We start from the raw sequence: 22,126 nt of genomic DNA on the forward strand, positions 1-22,126 counted from the left end.
GTATTCACTTTGTCTTTCTCTCTATCCTTTATCTTCAACTACAGTTGCATTTACAGTCTAAAATAACAATGATATCAAATGCTTGTAGAAAAGCAGATTTTTAAAACTCTAATAAAAACATTCATTTATGATAGGATTTTTTTTCTAGAAGACATATAAAGGAAGAGACATTACTAAGAAAACATGAGGTCATCTAGTTTGTACTGCTATTCATCATGAAGAGCTTTCATCTACAACAGGAATGTAGACAGATAAATGAAGAGCTTTTTGCACCATTTTAATATTACAGTGTTCATCTAGGTATCATCTTAATAAACTAGGAGGGTGAATGATGCTCTAACAGGAGCTATTCACTCTTTATGTTCCTGTAAGGAAGAAAGGCTTAATGAAATCACATTTTTTTAAAAAAGAAAGTTTAGTTTAAGTAAGTTACAGTTTATGTGTTGAAATCTAAACTACAAATTATGTGTATACACTATGCTATAACTCATCTGAGTGAAATTATCACTCCTGATACACAGTTAATTCTTTTCTAGAAGGTAACTGTAAAGGACATGATTAATTGAAAGATTTTCTTTATAACTTCTATGCAATACTGAGTATAATTTGTGTGGAAAAATAACCAAATTCTATATAGTAATAAAAAAATTAATACTTACATAAGGGATTGTGTCCAAGGTGTCTGTGTTGACAATTATAGGGGCAGGGCTTGCCTGAAAGGAAAAAGAATAAGAGAAAAGAAATTAAAAAATCTGAAATGCATTAATATTGAAATGTCCATTATGATACTTTAAATTAAAAGGCTGAAAGCCTGTCTTCTCACTCAGTTCATATCATACAACAGTACATAACTTTGGGTACTGTTCAATCAATTAAGGATGAAGGAAATAGGTCTTCAGACTCCAAACCACATCTCACTATGGTTTTTCTTTTAATTTCATTAGGCTTTGGCTCACATGCTGAATAAATAACTACTAGCAATTCATATTTTAGTATAACTATAAAAAACATGATGCGTTCAGCTTACAGTTAGGAAACCTTGGGGCGAGGGTTTCAGCTTCCCTTGCCTTACAAGTCCATTTTTTGTGTTGAAGCAAAACCAAGGTAATAAAAAGATCTTTACAGAGGACAAACATCAGAATTTTATGTTTACGCAACTTACCAGTATTACAGGTATGTAGTAAATGTATACTTTACACGTACTAGATATTTATGTTAGAACTATGTATTCTCATGGTTCATACGCACTCAGCTCATGTTAAGTTTGAAATAAAGAGGTGGTTTAAAAAGAGGTGTGAGTCTGTAAAGCTGTCCAACATGACCTTTAACTTATTGATGAAACCCATATCCAGACTAGTTTCCAGACACCTGAAATGCCCTAACCTCTTCCTCTTCCTACGCTGAGCTTCAGTAGTGGTGACCCCAGGACGAGCTCTGATTTGACCCAGCTCATAATCTTGGCTCAGACATTGGAGAAAACCACAGAACTGTGAGAAATTGTAAAGCCATGCACCATGAGTAAAATGTCAGGGGCAGGACTGCTGAGATGGGATTGTTAATAGTTCAAGAACTCAGAAGGAGAAGGTTCACCATGTAGTCAATGTAGTACAAAAAGTGATGGAAGGCACTTTGCTTGACTAAAGAAACACTCTTCAGCCATTCTATCAAACTGATGAGTAGCTCATTAGTTCTATTTATCTACATTGTATATTCGCCAAAGAGTGACTGTCTGTAAAATTGTATAGACTGCAGAGTCTGTTTGTGCATGGTACTCATGTTTGCAGCACTGCCGAAAGCACTGATCATATTTCTATTGTCAAGTATTCACTGCAGGATTTCAAAACCTATGTTAACACAACCCAAATAAAAAATGTAACATTACTGCAACAATTCAAATACTTTCAGAAAATCACAGTTTCTTTCCAGTTTTGGTGAAGTTACTGAAAGACAATTCTGTGTTCAAAGAAACCGTATGTTACAACAGCTACTGATGATTAATGCCGTTACTCCTACACAACTATGTAACCCGTGAATAAAAGCTAAACATGAAATGCATACAACTTAGTGTGTATACATGGCATGTATCTATTATCATAGTAAGGTATAGTTTAATATTAAAATGCTTAGTATCTGAAAATATATTATACACACATACCCATTTATTCTCATTATGCTCCTTAACACTGAAAAATTTGGAGTTATAGATAAAAGCTCAAGGCCATATGATTATCATATTTTTAGCTTTAAGCATATGGAATAATTTATAACTGTATTACCACTGAAGGTTAAGCAAAGGATTTCCTTTTGGAATTGTAGTTTTTACTTACATTAATATATAGCTCCATACACTTAAAGAATTTGCTACAGGAAGAAAATGTTTTCTTTTTGGTTTTTTTTTTCACAGTATTTAATCTTTTTATTTTTCATACTGTGAGAAGTTCTAGTAACAAGTATAAACAAAGTTTGCAATCCTCAGAAGGCAAGCATCTTTCCACTGCTTTACAAAACAGCATCTATAAAAATTACAAATGCCTTTCCGTAGTCATTTTCCAAAGCATTCTCATATTATCACCAATCACTTCTAACCCATTGAGGAGCAAAGCCTTATACCCATATCAGATTTTCCTGAAGTAAAGAGATTTCTTGATCAGAAACCAGTAATTGTGTGAACACTGTAAAAATAACATTTAAGGAATCTGGAATCTCTTCTGAAGACTCGGTTACTCCTTTTCTTCCTCTTACGAGCACAAGCAGAACCCACACATCTTTCACGCTATCGGTTGCAATTGTTTTCAGAAGGACATTCATAGTCTTGCAGGATCCCTGGTCCAGTGCTATACAACTCTCACCGAAATAAGATTTCTCTTATATCTCATCAGAATTCCCTTAATGCATCTGTGTCTATTGCCTCATACTTCTGTGCATCTCCAAGAGGAGTTTGGCTTTGTGTCCTAACTATCCCTTAGATGGCTGAAGACAGCAACTAGATTCTTCCCACAGCCTCTTCTCCAAGCTGAACAAATTGAGTTCTCTCTTTTCCTGAATGCTCTGTCTACCAGACCCAGTCAGTCTGTTATCTTCCACCAAATACAGTTTGGCATATTGGTGAACCTAGAACTGGACACAGTACTCCCAATGCAGACTCATGAGTGATGAGATGTCCCTCAGAATGCTGTCTAGGCCGCTATTAGTGCAGCCCAGTTTGCTGTTAGCCTTCAACACTGCAATGGCACATGGCTAGCTCATGTGCAACTTATCTTCACTCTGCAAAGCTGCTGCCTAGCTGTACTATGCTTGGCTGGGACTGCTGCATCTTTTGTTCTATCCCAGTGCAGGAACTTTGTGTGGTTACTCTCAGCCCATTTCTCCTGCCTATTGAGATCCCTCTGAACAGCAACTGCCCAACATATTATGTGCTCTGCCCAGTCTGGTGTTATCTAAAACCTTGCTGACAGTGCATTCTCCCTAATCATTCTGGTTATTACTTAAGATGCTAAACATCATTAGCACCAGTATCAACCCTGTAGAAACACCAGAAATAATGTGCCATCAGTTACTACAGGACTTCGAATTGCTGACTGCTACCCTTCGGGTCTGGTGGTCTAGACAGCATCCTACTCATCTTCTAGTACATCCATCCATTCACTGTCCCTCTCATTTGGCTGCAAAACAGAATTTGTACTGAAAACATTGCCAAAATCAAGGCAAATTACACCTACTGGTTTCACATCATCCACAGAACATCCACATCACAAAGTTGTCAAGGCACAATTTTACTCTTTGTAAATAGACCTGCTTCTTTGTAATCACCTCCCTCTGTCCTTCATGAGCCTTGACAAGGCTTCCTGGAGGCATCTACTGGGATGTTTCCATTTGTTAGCTTTTTCCTAATCCTGACCTCCAGCTTCTCACTTGGCCCATCATCCCTTCTACAGCAAAAGTCTGAGCACTTCAGCTGTTCCTTTGAATAGGGTGATCCTTTCTTGCTTAGACTTTTGACAGAGCCTTTAAAGAATTGTCTTTCAAGCTCAAATATCTCTCAGGTTTCATTTTAACACAGTGCTTATTGTGTGTTACTGATTGGAAGAGTTGAACTTAACGATCAAACTGACAATTTTCTGCTACTGAAGCACTCCTCCTGACCAGACAGATGGTCATGAGATTTATAGACTGTTTCAGATGGATGGAGTGACTATAACCATTCACTCACAACTAATATCATGAGTTCATTTTCCTTTTCTGTGTTCCTCCTGTTCCTATGTGTGCATGTCTGTGTGGTGATGTTGTTTTGTTTTGTTTTTTTTTTTCCCTGGGAAAACTGATTTAATTGAAACATTTTGCTCCAGTCTCTCTAACATATGGTAATTTGAAGAACACTGACCTCCTGAGCTACAACACTGCATTTAAGTGCAGGAAATGGAGATTATTTTACTAGTTATATCCCGTTTGTTGCTCATGCTTTAAAGAAAAGTAGGAGGCTTTAATCATGCAGAGTTAAGAAGACAGTTATCAGTTACTAGAAAAAGACCTAAATATAGTGCTAGCTATGCAGTACAAAGGAGCACCAAAATAGTCCTGCAGTCACAGTGAAGTTACTCAGTGGACAGGTCAGGAGAAGATCAGTAGCAACAAGGAGTCAGAAGGATTTTACCTTTCAGGATGATGTATCTATGCTGACTTAAAAACACAACACATACACTGATTCACCAAATTCTCAAAAACAGATGCCCATATATCTGCACACTTCTTATAGAGAACGTTGACAAATCCATTACAACAGTTCATCAGCTCATCAGGAATACTTCCAGTTGTACATAAATTAACAAAAGCATGCAAAAAAATATTTAGATTCTCTCGAGAATCTCTGCCCACTGTGTCTTTGAGACAGCGCTGCATCTGATCTGTAATACCCACACATATATAAACTACCTATCTACGCCTGACACTGGGTCAGAAGAATAAATGGCTTTCTGGAAGACAAAGATGATGACTTTATTCCTAGCTCTGTCCTTTGACCTGCTCTGCAGTCTTAAGCAAGATGTTTAACAACTCTAGCAAGACGGGCTTAATTTGGTCAAGAGTTTTAAGAGAGATGTTGGCTGGTGAGAACTAAATAATCTATCTGTATGTAGGGAGGTTTAAAATTCTACATGTCTAATTGCCTAACTGCAGGATGAATTCAAATCAGTAGTTAATTAATTCATGAAAGAGACAGCCCTCTTTTAAGTCAGGTAGAATACTGAGGACTCCCAGACTTTGCAATCAGATTTTAAAGATGGGAAAAAGCCTTTGTGAACACTGTCCCGATTCTGTAGCTGCAAATCAATCCAAACCAATCACCAAAAGAAGGGATTGTACTGAGTGCGGTGAACTAAGTAAGCCTGTTTTCCCCATTCCTCATGCACTTTCCTTTCTGCCTTAATCCTTACCTATACCTCATGTATTCTATCATGCTGACAATGTACCATGCGGGCTGTCAGTACTGCTCCCTGCACAGACCTTTTTGCTGCCCATGACTAAAAGCAGTGCTTTCAGCTGAACCATCTCTGTGCTTTGAAGAAAAGGGATCATACTGACAGCTGCAGTGACAGATTGGCAGAGCTGAGACAAAGCTTGAATAGCTTTGGGGGGGGGAAAAATAGGAGTTTTTTGTGTTTTTTTTTTTCTTAAAGCAGTTGAGCACAACAGACTTTGTTTCCACAAATATCTATGAGATTGTTCTGCTTGCAGCTAGTCAGACGGTCTAGTGGCTTTTCTAGTTGCAAGATACAGTGCAAACACTTGAAGCCGGTAGAAAGAGAACAAAAAGGCATACAGTCTAGTTCATGAACATTTACTCTGCTACCAAATTCTCTGCAAGTGTCTGACATGACTCATACCTCTCAGACAAGATGAACTTTTCCTCCACCACGAGTGCTACCATTATCCTTTTACTTAGAGCATGCACAGTTTTATAGAGTATCCATATTATGCTGAATTTAATTCCTTTTGGAGTATTCATAACTCCTTGTTTTAACTGTTTCTTCTATGCGGTGGTGTATTCAACACCAGACCATCGAACCACTTGCATAGATATATGGTGACTATTATATAAATAAAGAGCACAGCACATTACTTCTTAACCAGAAAATGCTAAAACAAGTATATGATCATTTTGAAACTATACACTTATGCTTAATCCTAGCTGCGATTTTGACTCAGAAATCTCAATTTCTTGTTTTCTTGCTAAGCAATCACCGTCATTACCTACGTTATTACATTTAAGTAAACTCAAAGTGAAGAAGTAGTGAAATAGAGTGTATGCATTACCATTTAAAAAGTAGGTTGAGCTGTCAATGCCTTATTACCATCTTTTGCAGACACCTGATCCTATGGACTGAATGTCAGAGTTAAGGGCTCATCCTTCCAGGCAGACATTCCTAAATTCTAAAACACTCTCTGGAATACTCAGTTGCAGTTTTATTTTACTAGAAAATCTTAGCATTTTGCGTCTTAACAATATGAAGTGGAGTGGCCCCTACATTTGCAAAAGAATAGGGCGCTCTGCATCTCTCAGATATAACCTGTCCGACTGTTTGAGGCCTTAAAAAGGTAACACTGAATTAATTTAAATTCATTGCCTATTTTCAGAAGTTTTTCACAACTGCAAGAAAGAAATTTACATTGACACACAATAGCATGAAAGATTAAATGAGAATTTAGATGTCAAAATTCTCTGTGATGCTGTAAGGCCTCAAGATCACAGGACATGCAGAACTTTTCATTGTATTTACCACTGAATTACAAACTACAGGACCAAGAAGGAGAAAAAGTAATTTGCTTGTTATTAAACAGAAAATATGAAAGATAGGGAGTCTCTTTGAACATCTAACAAATGATTTTTCTGAAGTCAAAAGCAGCTTTGCTTGCAGGTTGCAGCTGTCAAGAATAGAGGAAAAATGCCTCAAGAAATACTCAGGACCTTTCCCTATGTGTATAATGTAACCTCATATAAAGCCATTTAATTTAAAGGTAAATAGTGTTTTTCAAAGAACATGGCCTTATTTTTGAGCTTGGGGTGTTGTGTTGTTTTTTGTTTAATCTGACAGAATAATCTTCTATTTAAAATTGTATTAACTGTGACATTAAACAAAAAAGACTTCAGACCTCAGGAAAACCCAATATTTCTGCATGGATCCACAGGTAGACAAAGGGAATGGCAAGAAATCACCTACCTTAAAATTGTTGAAGTTTCACCCATGCTGATATTACCTGTTAGCTGTTTGAATTATCTATGATTAACATAATGGCAACTTTTTGCCCAATATCAGATCTAGTGAAGGGCACAGAAATGTCAATGGGAAAAGCTTTACAGAGAATGAGGGATAATTAGGGTACATCTGAATTTCCAGAGAAGATATTACTCAACTAAATGTTATTACTCATTAAATTTTGAGGTGATAACCTTCCTATCACTAGGCAGGGCGGATCCATCTGTCTCATTCTAGGATGCCAAATGCCATACTAAGACTCACACAGCAGTCCCATTACCAGATCTCTACTGACTCATGAAAGAAATTGATGCCAATTGTCATACAACAGTGCTCTAGCTTTGAACAGAAATTTAGACCTAAATACTGTCTCTAGGTTTACTGCTTCAGCGCATGCTCATGGCCTTTTGAAAGTGAATGGGCCATAACGTTCATTTGTTACACATATCTGTGCTCTGATCTTATCCCACTCTGCTCCAGAACTTTCCCCAAAGCCTTGTGTCAAAGCACATCTCTTAAGAAAATAACAGTTTAAACAATCCAGGCAATGACAGTTTCTGGTATGTTCTTAAATGTGGATATGGAAACTTTAGAATCAAGAACAAAAATAGAAATACATTCCATATGGTACTTTTATAAGTGTATTATCTTCAAAACTCTGACATCTGATTTGAATAATTTATTTTTCAGTTTTGATGTAACTTGCAATAATTTTATAAAAAGATGAGAGATTTGTGAAATCTTGCCACTACAGTCAATATTAGTGGAAAGATAAATCACAATGGAGGGGTGCTACTGAAAACCTAAGTGCTAAGCTAACTTACTTTATACTATGAAATTAAAAAAACAGGTTACATCTTCCATGTTAAACATCAACGACATTCTCCTACATCTATCAGATCTAAAAATTTTGGGGTGAAAGTCCCTGCATAACCGAAGTTAATGGTAAAACACTGATCTGCTTTCAACAGAGTCAAAACTTAAGGTAATATGCTCCTACTCGATATTAGTGCTTTTTATCTCCTGGCAGGATTTGTAGAGTGTGCATGCGTTTAGCCAGCTGGCTCATGAAAGCAATAATAAACAAAAAGAACTTAGAACAAATTAAACAAATTAATATTTGTCTTTGAAATTATTTTATATCATATTTTAAACCACATTAGCTGAATATCCAGAAATTAAAAACTGGGGGGGAGGTGTTAATACAAAATGCTTAGGTTATCCACAGACTTATTAACAAGGGCAAACGTCTCATTGACTTGAGCATTCCCCTGTTTGATTAAACTTTAACTGCTTAACTTTCCAACAGTTTGCCCAAGCATTAGCTTTATTAACCATGGACTGGTACAGATGTAAACCTCAAGAAGAGCTGTGCAACAAAAAGAACAGGAAAGTAATCTCAATGGAGTAAAAATTACAATGCAGATCAATACAACAACAAAAAAAGTGAATGTAAACATAAATGTGAAGTAGGGAAATTATTTTAACAGAATTCATTATCTATTCAAGAGGTTTACCAGAACATAAATTCCAAAGAATTAAACACCTGCTTTTAAAAACTAATCAACTACATCAAGCACTGTATCCAGCAGCCGAGAAATAATGAAATTAGTACTAAAGAGCGCTCACCTCTGTTTGGCAAGAACAGAAGAGGTCAAGACTTACTGGTGCTACAGCTCAAACTCTCCATAGAGAGGAAAGAATGGGAAATACAGAAGAAAGCATCTTGAGTTTTAGGAAGGTTTTCAGGTATAACAGAAGTAGCAAAATCAACCATCAATTCTATTTCAACACAAAAGTTGCCAGAAGAGCTGGTGGTTACTGTGGTCCATAAAATGCCCCAACTTTTAATTCATTAATTCTGGCTAAGTAGGAGCAAAGCTGCTTTGCCAAATGCTTCCACTTAATGAATGTATATCAATTTTACATAATTAAACTTGATTTTGAATATCTGCAATAAACTCAAATTGGCCTGTGCTGGAGCAAAGAGGGGTTTGATTTTTATATCAGTAGAAGTAAACTTCAAACCTTACGTCCTCTGGAAAAGTTTTAATTGATGTCCCAGGGGGTCTCTTCATGTCCCAGAATCACTACTTGATGAGTAAAATTAACAGAATAATTCCAAATATATCACTTTGCCAACAGCTTGCTTCAAACCATAAATCACTGCAGGACCACTGCACTCGCAGTACGTCATTTCAAAAGATGCAACTGTGTAAAGTGAAGTTATCCAGGGTTTAGGGCAAGTGAGGCATTGTACAAGGTGTTGCTTCACGTGGCATAAAATGCATTTCTCAATGGAGATGGACTGTTACGTAAAACTGGTTGGTATTTTACTATGGGGCTTGCCAAACATTTAAGTTCTGTTTTCTCACTGACGTCCTTCTGCCTGAGAGACTGAGCGCTCTGTGGGTGACTCGCAGGACAATGCGTGCCAGAACTGCCACTATTTCTGTAATTTTACAGACTGTAGCACCCAGCAGGAACATCACAGGCTGCCGAGCTTAGCAAGGACTCATGAATGTGTGTAATGCCATCAGGCTGTTACTGAAAGAAAGAGAATGCTCCCTTTAGGATGATGCAATCTGGTTTTAGGCTATGTGGTGGAAATACACACGTCATTTTCTTTTTGGTTTTAGGGCTGATTTCCCTCATACTTTAAAAATTTGCACAGAGAAATAAAACCAGGCCAATTTCTTGACTTTGTGCCTCGTCATTCCTCAATCTGCTACATTCAAGTGCCTCTTTTATGCAATATGTCCTACTGAAAAGTGAAGCTTGTATTATTACATAATAACAGGATGGTTTGGGATGGAAGGGATCGTAAAGCCCATCCAGTTCCAACCCCTGCCATAGGCAGGGCCACCTTCCACTAGAGCAGCTTGCTCCAAGCCCCTGTGTCCAACCTGGCCTAGAACACTGCCAGGGATGGGGCAGCCACAGCTTCTCTGGGCACCCTGTGCCAGCGCCTCAGCACCCTCACAGGGAAGAGCTTCTGCCTAAGAGCTCATCTCAGTCTCCCCTCTGGCAGGTTAAAGCCATTCCACTTGTCCTGCCCCTACAGGCCCTTGTCCAAAGCCCCTCTCCAGGTTTCCTGCAGCCCCTTTAGGCACTGGAGCTGCTCTCAGGTCTCCCCCTCAGGAGCCTTCTCTTGTCCAGGCTGACCCAGCCCAGCTCTCTCAGCCTGGCTCCAGAACAGGGCTGCTCCAGCGCTCGCAGCACTTCCACGGCCTCCTCTGGACTCACTCCAATGGCTCCTTGTCCCTCTTATGTTGGGGCCCCAGAACTAAACGCACACCATTATACCTGCCTGTCTTCCTCCATGTAGTGGTCACAAACATGGAGGTTTTGGAAGCGGGGGTTGCAGGGGCAGGTCTGTGAGGAGAAGTCAGGGCTGCTCTGTGACAGACACAGCCGGTTCCAGCCATCTCAAAGTCAAACCCACCGCAGGACACAGCTCAGCCCATCAGCAAAGCTGGTGGTGCCTCTGGACCAACCAGATCTGGTGCCTCTATGAAAAGGCAGGCCCTGGTGCTCCATGGAGGAGCAGGGAACACCCTAAAGGCACTGCAGCCTGTAGAGGAACTGTGCTGGAGCAGAACAAGCGAGTAATAAGGAAGGAAAGAGTGAGGAAAAAGGAGCAGTAGAGAGAAAACACCACACCCTGAACCCAAACCCCTGTGCCACCCTCACCTCACTGGAGGGACTGAGTGTGACCTGCAGTGGTCTCCGGGAGTCTGGAGTGAAGCTCAGCCTGGCAAAGAGCTGTTTCCCCTAAATGCTTAACCCACTGTCATCTTTGTTTCTCAATACCCAACTCAATAACTAAATGGTATCACAGAGAACGGATCATAGAATCAGCTGGGTTGGAAAAGGCCTTTAAGATCATCAAGTCCAATTGTTCCCCAGCACTGCCAAGGCCATCATGTCACTGAGGGACTCATCTACACGGTGTATGAACACTTGCAGGGACGGTGACTCCAGCCATACCCTGGGCAGCCTCTTCCAATGCCTGAGCACCCTTTGGGGAAGGAATTGTTCCTCAGCTCCATCTAAACCTCCCCTGGCACAGCTTGAGGCCGTATCCTCTTGTCCTGTCACTTGTTACTTGAGAGAAGAGACCAATCACCTCCTGGCTCCATTCTCCTTTCAGGTAGTTACTGAAAGCAAAATCTTAACTGGCAATACAGTTAAACTGAAGTCTGCTTAGCATGCAACACCACTATTCTTCTTAAATTTCACTGCAGAACAGATATTTGTTGTCTTTTATTTACTCATCCTATTTTCTGATAAATCTACAAATCATTTATTGGAGGTGAGTCTGGAACAGCCGAAGAAAGGAGAAGAGCAAGGTCTTTGGTTATAAAAGAAGACGTCAACCTGAGTAGCAGAAGCAACAAAGTGAAAGTGGAAGCCATGCTGCAGCCACAAGTAAAATCACGTTATTGTGTAAAAATGGAAACACATAAAGTGACAACTGATTATTGTTCATCAAGAAGCTTTCCGCAGAGAATCAAAGCTATGCCTTCTTCTTCTAACACATAATTTATTAAGATGCTGTCAACTTCTTGATTCTTAGAAATAGCATTTACAAAAAAGTTTCAAAATACAAAGAACAACATGGGACTACAGGCTTGTAGAATAATGAAACCACGTAAAGGGGCTGAACCTGGGATGAGTAGCAACAGCACCATAAAACCAGCTGTACAATATGCCATTGCTTAAGTAAAGAAAGTGCCTGAGGCCATTTTAAGTCTGAGAAGCACAAACAACATGACTGGAGGGTACAGCAACACTGACAGTCTCCCAGAGAACTTGTAGAGAACCTTAAAAATACGCCTTAAATCAAAATTAGGGCCTTGAAGAAATTAAGGCAATTCCTGTCAAGTAATAATCAAGGGAACAGCATCCTTGTGAACCTAACAAATTTAGATTAGGGGTGCAAGTAGGTGTATCAGTGCTAAAAAGACAGACTTCAGAAGCTGGATTAAAAACAAAAAGGAAGAAATGTCAAAAAATATTTTTGATGTTAGGAAGGATGCCGAGAAACACTTCAGATCAGTAAAAACAGACTTGGCCAGTTCTTCAAGAAATATTTTGCTATTTTTAACATAGGAATATTTTTACATTTCATGCCAAGGGCAGCAAGCACATTTTATACACTGCTACAACTGTGTGTCAAATTCATCAAACTGTAGTATCATCTCCCTAGAGAAGAGATAGAAGTCTTGCTGCCTAAAACTCTTTGTATACACTTCAACTAAGCACTAAACTACACACCGTAGGCATTACCAACGTTCTGGCAGATGGGCAACATGACCTCTGAGGTCGTTCCCCATCTTTATGGTTTAGCATTCTGTCATTTCTAAACAGTGTTGTTTTGGCTAGAAAAGGATGAAGAAACAGAGTAAAAAAATCATTATCTTAAACTGAATTAAAATAGATGGAGGCAATTTTAACAGTGATTTATCTAGCAGGAAGCAACATGGCACTTTTACTGATAAGGCAGTCACAGAAAGTAACACAATGTACCACTTTGAAATAACATCATTCTTAGATTATAGGATATCTTTCAGTTACTGATTTCATGACATATTTTCAGCTTGTAAAACACAAAAATCTAGGATGTTACCATTTGTACACGTTAATAACAGTGACCTGGGCAGAACTTAGTGCTGGTCTCTGTAGATTTATTGTGTGAATGTGTATAATTTATCCCACAAAATGAAACAACCTTCCTTGTACACAGAGACAACACTGACCTCTCACTGTCACTGTATTGAACAACGAATGTAATAATCACAGAGACATAAAACCTAAAAACTGTCAGAACTGATCTAGCAAGACTGAGAAGATGGGTTTGCAAATCAATTGGGGGAATTTCAAATGTCACAACAACCTTTCATCCACTTACATGATCCCCCAAAACACTGGAACATTAAATGGTTTGTAATGTCAAGCAGCATTTTCCTATAATAATAACAACAGTGATAATAATCAGCTCCTGGATGTCTGTCTTTGGTATGGTAGTGTTTTATTTCTCTGATTTAAACAGAAGAGTTCCAGGAGAGGACTTTCACAAATAAGCTTTGTTTACTGTTAGGAAAGAAAAAGAAAACATTTCCTGACAAAGCAAGGAGTGGAAGTTATGCACTACACATCATGTGCTAGGAGAGAAGACCAGGAAAAGGACTAAGCATAGCATTTAGTAACACAAATGAAGCCTGCTGCTTAAGGCAGGATGTAGATAGAGTACAGGACACAGAGTATCCGAACCAAAGAATCAGTCCTGAAAACATCAATCTTGAGGAACTCAGATTTCCCTTGCACCTGTACAACAGTGCTTCAAGCTCTAAAAACAACTCAACATCTATCTCATGCAATTGACATTCAGACACGAGGTAACCTTTACCAAAGAGCCCTTTGGACAGATCCATTCTCCCCCTACCCTGTTTTTAAGGCACCGATTCCACTCTCCAAATGAAATGAACAATTTTCAACATATCCCCCTCATCCGCTAAATCATGATGCCTGGTAGAAATATGACTTTTACCATTCTCCTGTTGTAAATCTTGACTTTCGCCATAGGACGTCTGGGGAAAATTAACACTTAATCTGTCGGTCCTTTCCAAAAGCTAACCAACTTCACAGGCGGGTGCACCAATTCTGAGCACTAACACATAAAAACCCCACTGCAGACCTGACCCTGATACTAAATAAATGTTTGGCTGGAGGACAAGAAATGGGAACATCGTGTGCTTCAGAGGAATGGGAGAAAAATGACATAGAAAATATTACAGCAAGAAGAACACAGAATCTGCAGGAAGCACCAGGTTTTTTAGGGCAACTGTAACAAGGAGAAAACAAGTTAAAGTCAGTCCATCCTTCACATCCTATTCTGCTTTGTGACACATTTTGAAATATCTCCTTTGATTACAGTATAAGGTCTCTACTCATACACAAACAAGGACCTAAGCATCTTTGGCTATCAGCCTATCTGGTATTGAAGGCACTTAGTTTTGCTCACTTGTTAGGTCAATACCATGTTGATACAGTTAGTACCTAAATAATATTTCTCCAGATATAACAATATTTCTAAATATTATTTATATTTATTTATTATTTCTCCAGTTGATAATACACACAACAATTCAGATATATGTCCCTTTTTAACCTGCAAATATCAGTGCATTTGCTTTGAAGAAACCCTGTCAAATTATATTTCATATGAAATGAAGATACATGGAAGAAAGCAACATACTCTTTTCTTTCCTCTCAAGCACACTCTGACTGTCTTACCTAACCCGGTCACCAAAAGCATCATCCTGAAACTGCTACTGCACCTGGGAAAATAAGTATTTGCAGTGCACATGACACTAATATAAATGAAATGGTTTCTAAAATACTTAAATTTAGTAACTTTTATTTATGTAAACATAGAAGAGGTCATTCAGATGGACTGTTTTATTTTATATGCAATAAACATCATATTAATGTATGGAATTTGGTGATAAGCAGTAAAACCCAGATATTGAATTTATAATTATTAAATAAAGTCGATAAATACTCCTTCATTTAAATGCTATATTTCAATTATACAGTTTTCTTGAATTAAGAATATGTATACATATTAATAATATGTAATATAACTATCTCTTTGTCATTATTTGTAAATAGAAATGGTGCCACTATCTTTTAATTTCAGATATATAGAACTATGTATTTTCTACCCAGAAATAACCCACTTACCCCTTCATCAATAAGAAACACAGATCATCTATGGTAAGAGGTCTGATCTCATACAGCTCAACAGAGAAATTCAGTTTAAGTTATTTCCCCCTACTCCCCTTAAAGAAACAACCCTCAGAATTTAAATTTTAAAAGCATTCCTTCTTTCAAAGCTGTTACAGTTTTCCTTACCGGGACAAAAGAATCAAATGAGTCTTGTTCCCAATTCTCAATAGCTGAAATTGTTTTCAACCAGTAGAGATAACTTGAAATATCAGACATTTCAGAATGCTCCATACTGAAAGCTGCAAGATTAGTAGGACTGAGGTGAGACAGACTTGCAAAAGGAGGACTTTGGCTGTGTTACATAAAGTTCTTAATTAGATCCTTGCTACAAATTACTATCCTAAGAATAAAAAGTTAATCAAAAAGCCTCATTGGAAGGATAGGAGAGCAAGATTAGAGCCGAGACAGCTGTTTCACTTAGGGATAATTGTGCAACGGTCGAACTAGATGGTGTTCCACTGTTCAGAAGTGAAAATAGTTGTGTGAAAATTAAAATGATCCCTTTATGTTACATAGGACTAAATTATTCACAGCTGTTTCTTCTAAGTGCAGGTCAAGAGATCTCCCCATTTTTGTATTCCAATGCAGCAAGCACTGACTTCTCAGACACCCTTAAAACCACAGCCAAATTATTATTATGAAAAGTGTGAAAATTGGAAAGGTAATGAATACAGAAATTCCATGAGAAAAACTGTTGCAAGGACTTTCAGTGACAAATGTAAGGATCAACCTACAAAGTTTTGTTTAATGTGACTAAATCCGAGAAAACTACCCTAACAACCACAGGGTAGTGAAAGATCATAGAATCATAGAATCATAGAATAGTTAGGGTTGGAAAGGACCTCAAGATCATCTAGTTCCAACCCCCCTGCCATGGGCAGGGACACCTCTCACTAAACCATCCAACACAAGGCTTCATCCAACCTGGCCTTGAACACCGCCAGTGATGGAGCACTCACAACCTCCCTGGGCAACCGATTCCAGTGTCTCACCACCCTAACAGGAAAAAATTTCCTCCTTATATCCATGTATATATTTCTTATCTCTCCCAAAGGATGTTATTCTGGCCTGCACTGCCAAAGGGATGTTGCACAACTCTCTTTACCTCTTGAATTTTATTTTCCCTGAACTTCATACTAAAGAAATGACAGGACTCCCATCCATCAGTGGACAGTGTTTGTTTTACCTATGGTAAAATTCAAAGCCCACGGAAATCTTGAACATTTCAATAAGTTCATCATTTTAGTGATGACATCTTTTTGGGAGGAGGGTACAGCATATGTGTGGGCTGTCTGCTCAGACAATTTACATGAAGACTGGCATTACACAGATTTTCTGGAACTAGATATCACCCTATGCCAAAGCTCTATAGTAAATCATAGAATTATAGAATAGTTAGGGTTGGAAAGGACCTTAAGCTCATCTAGTTCCATCCCCCCTGCCATGGGCAGGGACACCTCCCACTAAACCATGCAACCCAAGGCTTACGCATGTCAGAGTTGAAATGAAAATATCAAGTATGAAAGCTGAAATACTAGAAATAACTTTTATATTCCCCAATTCCTCAACTTCTCATAAAACCAGATTTCCAAAAAGTAGGAAGTAATTACTTATGAAGAGAAGAAGGTATGAGAGGAGAGAGATTGAAAGCTGTGTAGTACCAGGGACAAGAAGTAGGAAACAAGTGGCCTTAAACAGTATGTTTTTTCCTGGGTATTAAACCTTTTGTTTTTATCTACTAGTAACAGCTCATTTTAGGACTCCAAATACTCATGATCAGAGTTCACTGAAAAGTAATGTCAGAGGACCAAAAATATTTGAAAAATCAAGTAAAGTTCAGCAACAATACTGACAAAAAAATAAAATAAGAAGAAACATTAAAAAATCCTAAAACTTTGCCTGATTCAGAGCAAAATATTTTATTTCAAATAAACATGAAAGCCTTTCACAATGTAGCATTTTACAAAGTACATTTTTGATGAGCTGTTTCTTAAAAAGGGTTTCAAAGAAGAAAAAGGTAGACAGCCTAAGATAAAAACTGCATATTTTCCCCCAAGCAAACCTATTTCTGAAAAGACCCAAAGAAGATCTTGCAACAAAACCTGTGTAGTTTGGCAGAGGAGATGAAGAAAGGGAGATTGAGAGCTGCTTCTCTCCTCCACCCCTGCACCTACTATTGCTTTGGTTAATAAGAAAATTCTACACTAATTTGAATGGTTCAAAAATACTTCAGTGTTAACTAAAATGCAATAAACCTGCAAATCATAGTTCAGAAAATACCTGAGTAACCAAATGAACATGCTAATTTAGCGGAAATTCTGGAATATGTGAACTGCAGATACCAAGAAGCAGGTAACTTCCTTTCTTTTAAAACTCCTTCCAGAAACATTTAGTACATCATTTAGTATTCAATGCTTGAACAGACCTTCAGTTTTACCCAGTACAGTTATGTCACTCAAAACACAATCAGTACCATTTGCTGCTCAGAAAAATGGAAGACTTAAAAGTAGGACCATAAATAATTAGCAATTTCTTCATAAATTCAAGTGGCTAATGATGAAACTGTTACTTTTTAGGACATAAAATGGATTCCTTGCTGTGAAAATTCTTACAAGTAGTTTGTTGTATTTCTTAATGAGCTCATAAAATAAGGTTTAATCTACAGAGTAACTTGTCCTATAAATTTGAGAGATCCAAACAGACCATGACAGACACAGCTGAGGCCATCAGCCAAGCTGGTGGCGCATCTGTGAAAACATATTTAATAAAGGAAAGAAAATGCTGAGAAGGAAAGAATGAGAGAACAAGACCAGAGCAGTAGGAGGTAGTGCATGGCAGAGAAGGCACCCCCCCAAAGACCCTGTAGCTGATAGATAAGCTCATAAGCTTATAATAAGCTCATCATAAGCTGATGGATAAGCTGGAGTAGGTACTACCCCTGAGGGACTACGGCCATGGAGGACCCACACTGGTGAGGAGGAAATGAGTAAGAAGGAAGAAAAGCATGAGAAGAAAGAAGCAGTAGAGAAAAAACCTGCTTTGTCCTGACCCCAATCTCCTGTACCACCTTCACCAAAGGGACCGAGTGTAACCTGTTGAGATATCAAGGAGGGAAGTGTCTGGAGTGAAGCTGTGCCTGGGAAAGCAGGAGGAGAGGTCTTGTCCCCTTTTTTCTCTTGCAATACCTAATTCAGTAATTAAATATTTATGTTAATTGTTAATAAATTAAGGTGAATTCCCCAAGTTGAGTCTGTTTTGCCTGTGACAGTAATTGGTGAGCAACTTCCCTATTTTTATTTCAGTTCATGAGCTTTCTCATTGCCGTTCTTCCTATTTTCTCCTCCACTCTGCTGCATGGGCACTGAGCAAGTGGTTCTGTGGATGCTTGGCTGCCATCGGGGGCCAACTCACCACAACTTGATGCACTATACCTCCAATTAAAGCACATATTTCAGGAGACTTTCCATTATACTTAAAAAGCAGTCTCACAGAATACTTAAAGGTTTTCCAGTATCTCTGAAAAAACACTACAGACATGTAATACCTCAGGTCAAGACAGTAATGACAAAATACAAAGAACTCAGATTGAATAAACATCAAAGTATCACAACAGCTGAACATCTGCATCAAAGTTCATACATATTAGCTCATACATAAGCTATATTTTATAGGAAAAAATAGCATTTCAGATTCCTTTATGCCTTATATGTTTAATAACATTTATAACATATTTATTTCTATGAAAATGAGTACTGCTATTGTAAATCAAGTAAATGTTCAATAACTCAACCAGTAAGATTATATTTTATAGTTTACCTGGCTGATGGAACTTAGGCATTGCTGGGGCAAGTGTAGGAGATATAAATGCCCCTAAGGAGTACAAGTGACCAGAAGCATGCAGGAAGGATCTTGTACCCTGCCTGTAGATTCAAAGCCCAGGGAAGTGCTCTAGCTCTCTACCAGGATGATGGTGGGCCCTCAGAGTTAAAACCAGTGTTTCTGACTTCTACACTCTACGGATCAATGGGCTCTGAAAATATCCACCCAAGTGTGTTAAGACAGCTGGCTAACATTGGTGCAAGGCTGCTCTCCATAATCTTTGAGAAATACTGGGACATCTTCTCTATATTGTGCTTTTGCCATGAAAATTTGTAACAGATGATCCTTGAGGTCTCTTTCAACCTGGTATTCTATGATTCAGTCTGATATAACAGATCATCTGGGAATACACCACTATGTCTCTAGCAAAGAGTTTTAGAAATTACTTAACTGTACCTCACCCTTTTACATCTCTCCAACTGGATTAATGCCTTCCTATGAAACATTAAAATGTTTCATTTTTAAAGAAAATTTCAGTAGAGAATAGCTTCCATAAAGCTCCATTGGAGAGTTGCCAATGGTTTGTTTACAAGCCTCTAAGACATTAAGAACAAATGACCGACATAACTGAGTGGTTCACTTTGTAAGGATTTTACATTGGAAGAATTAAAACAATATAGCCATGCAATTTTACATACAGGCGTATTTATTTCTGGTTGCAGAAACGTGTGTGCTATGTAAATCTGCAGGGTTTTGGTGGTTGTTCTTATAGAATTTTCAATAAAAGGGAAGTAAGAATAGTATAGTGATTGATAAGTTGCAGCCCAAAACTCTTGCATCATGATACCTGAGCTTTTGCATCCCATGATCACAGGCAGTAATACTGCTTCATAATACTTTCAGATCAGCTGAAATTCTGCTTCACTAACTTCTCCCACTAGTGCTGCAGTAGTTAAAGATCAGTAATTGCAGCAATTAAAATTGACTTCTGTGGTCTCCAAACTCCTCTGGCGGATTGAATCTGAGTGCAAGAAGTCTACAGAAATATAATTTTCTTTCCTCCTCTCATCTGCCAATTTTATTACTGTAATTTCAATTATAATTAAATACAAGTAGCACTTTCTGCGCGTTTGATATATTCACTTTGAAAACTTCTTATTTATTTTTTTCAATCCCGACAATTTACACATGGGATTGATTTATTTTTTCCTCCTTTTTCTTTACTTTTACATAGAAATGGAAAAGACAATAACAAGAACTAAAACCCCCATCTAATCAGCCAATCTAGCTACAGGTTAGACTTTTACATTGATCCCAGTTCAGCAGGGTACTTAACTTTTAGATTGATTTCAGTATTCAAGGGATTGCCAGTAATGCAATCCCACTAACATAGACTGTTTCAGTGTGCTTAGGGAACAGTGTTAAGCACTGTGTTGAACTGTGGTCCACAAAGTTTTCACTTTCCTCTCTACTGGCATGGCTTCTTTTTCAGCTTCTGTTTGTTTTTTTTTTTTTTTTTTGTAGTTCCTGAAGAAAAATATTGTTTAAGAAACAAAATATTATTTAAGAACAATTAAGAATATTGTTTTTTCAGCTCTTTATTGACTTCTTGACATTGTTTCATTCTTTCATTTTCAGTATTTTCTCCTCTTATTCCAATTTTACTGATTTAGTATTACAAGAACTGGTTAAACTGATTTGTCCAGATCAGCACAACATCCCAGCAACAAGGCCAGCTCAAACTGTGAGTCGACCATCCTGTACTGATGGGAAGGCTTGAAGAAGTAACGTTGGTTGAGTAATATGTTTGTACCTCCAAGCCACTGTGTCTGTCACCCCAAGAGTACAGCCCTTCCTTTAGCTGAAGTTTCTCATAGATTGAATGAGTGGATGCAAAGTGACCCACTTCAGCAAAGACCTCATTACCCACTGCAAAGCCTTTTTCAGTAACATGGAGAACTACCACCCTCAAAAACATGGAAATCTTATCAACGTATGATCATGGATCCAGGAAGTCACTGAGATTCCCTGCAAGTGGACTGGCCATGATGCCACACCTCTATGGTTCCTACAAGCAGCAAAGGCCTTTGAAGGTCCAAGGGAGAACAGATTCCAGACACCCTTCCACATAGATGGGTTAGCTAAAAACCAGCATAGACCAGCTAAAAATTAGAGGACTTCAACAAATAGTACAGGTTGGTCCAGTCTAGCTGTTGCCTATAGGACTAAGCTATGATAAAGTGGTTGAAAATGCAAAGTTCCCCCTCCTTTTTATGTATAATGAACCAAGTTTTATGTACAATGAATCCCTGGCTCAGCTTTTTCAGTCAGAAATGGAATGAATGGTGAACTCACAAATGTATCAGAAAACAAAAGGACAAAAGAATCATATAGCTGTTCTTTCTGAGGCACTTTAAGAAACGTCAAGACATCAGCCATATGACATCTGGAGAAAACACAAACAGCATCAATTTTGCCTTGATCACCTTTCCTGCCCCTGGTTGTTTGCTGAACACCGCCTAATACTTCAGATTTCAAAAGGATTTCTGGTGGTTTTATTATCGCTATTGTTATTAATAAAACCAAAACCAAGCTACTTTACCCTTCATCCTTCTGCCACCAAATGTTTTTGATGTGGCAATTCTGTTGCCTTTTGCATTCTGCTGTCTTGTCAGATTTGCTGAACCCTCAAGTGCAAGAGGTAACATGATGAAATAGAAACTGGCAGAAACTACATTAAAGTTGTTATCACCTGAGGACAAATCCTGTCAAGTGAACCACAAGGAAAAAGACTTCCATCTGGAAACAAGACAAAGAGCATACAGGTAAACCCAGTAATTCCACTACTGTTTTGGCAGCCATTCAAAAATGTGAAAATACAGATGAGGTATGAAAAATTACATAGAAGTAATGGGGCTCTTCAAAACAGAAGACAGAAAGAGGCAAAGGTGAGAAAGAAAACAGTTTTCATTTCCCCGGTACTGAAACATGTTTTGAAAAGACATTACCTAAAACGAGCAAAAGGCAATCTTTTGGTTACACATGACAAGGGCTACCATCAGAAGACACAAGGACCCAAGAATTATGAATTTGAAGAGCTTTTAGGTTTTGGGCCATTCAGCAAAATATTTCTGCAATTCTGCTTTTTTATTCACTACAGAGAGCTGATTCATTCTTTCTGTATTCTCCAGATGATAACAAAATGTTTTACATCTTGGTACACAGACCAAGCTGATAGACAGTAACCAGCGCTTAAAACCAAA

The 22,126-nt window shown here is 38.2% G+C and overlaps 1 protein-coding gene across 7 annotated transcripts in view; it reads right to left on the reverse strand.

Moving 5' to 3' along the window:
* The window catches only part of DLG2 (discs large MAGUK scaffold protein 2), a 1,029,196-nt gene that overhangs the window by 405,039 nt on the left and 602,031 nt on the right, over nt 1–22,126 (reverse strand). For all 7 annotated transcript variants that reach the window (XM_065678826.1, XM_065678819.1, XM_065678821.1 and 4 more), the window contains one exon: nt 660–713. In XM_065678826.1, coding sequence (XP_065534898.1) covers nt 660–713 — 54 coding nt within the window. The remainder of the gene's footprint in view (nt 1–659; nt 714–22,126) is intronic.

This window comes from Lathamus discolor, chromosome 4 (genome assembly GCF_037157495.1).
Source record: "Lathamus discolor isolate bLatDis1 chromosome 4, bLatDis1.hap1, whole genome shotgun sequence".
NCBI classification, from domain to species: Eukaryota; Metazoa; Chordata; class Aves; order Psittaciformes; family Psittacidae; genus Lathamus; species Lathamus discolor.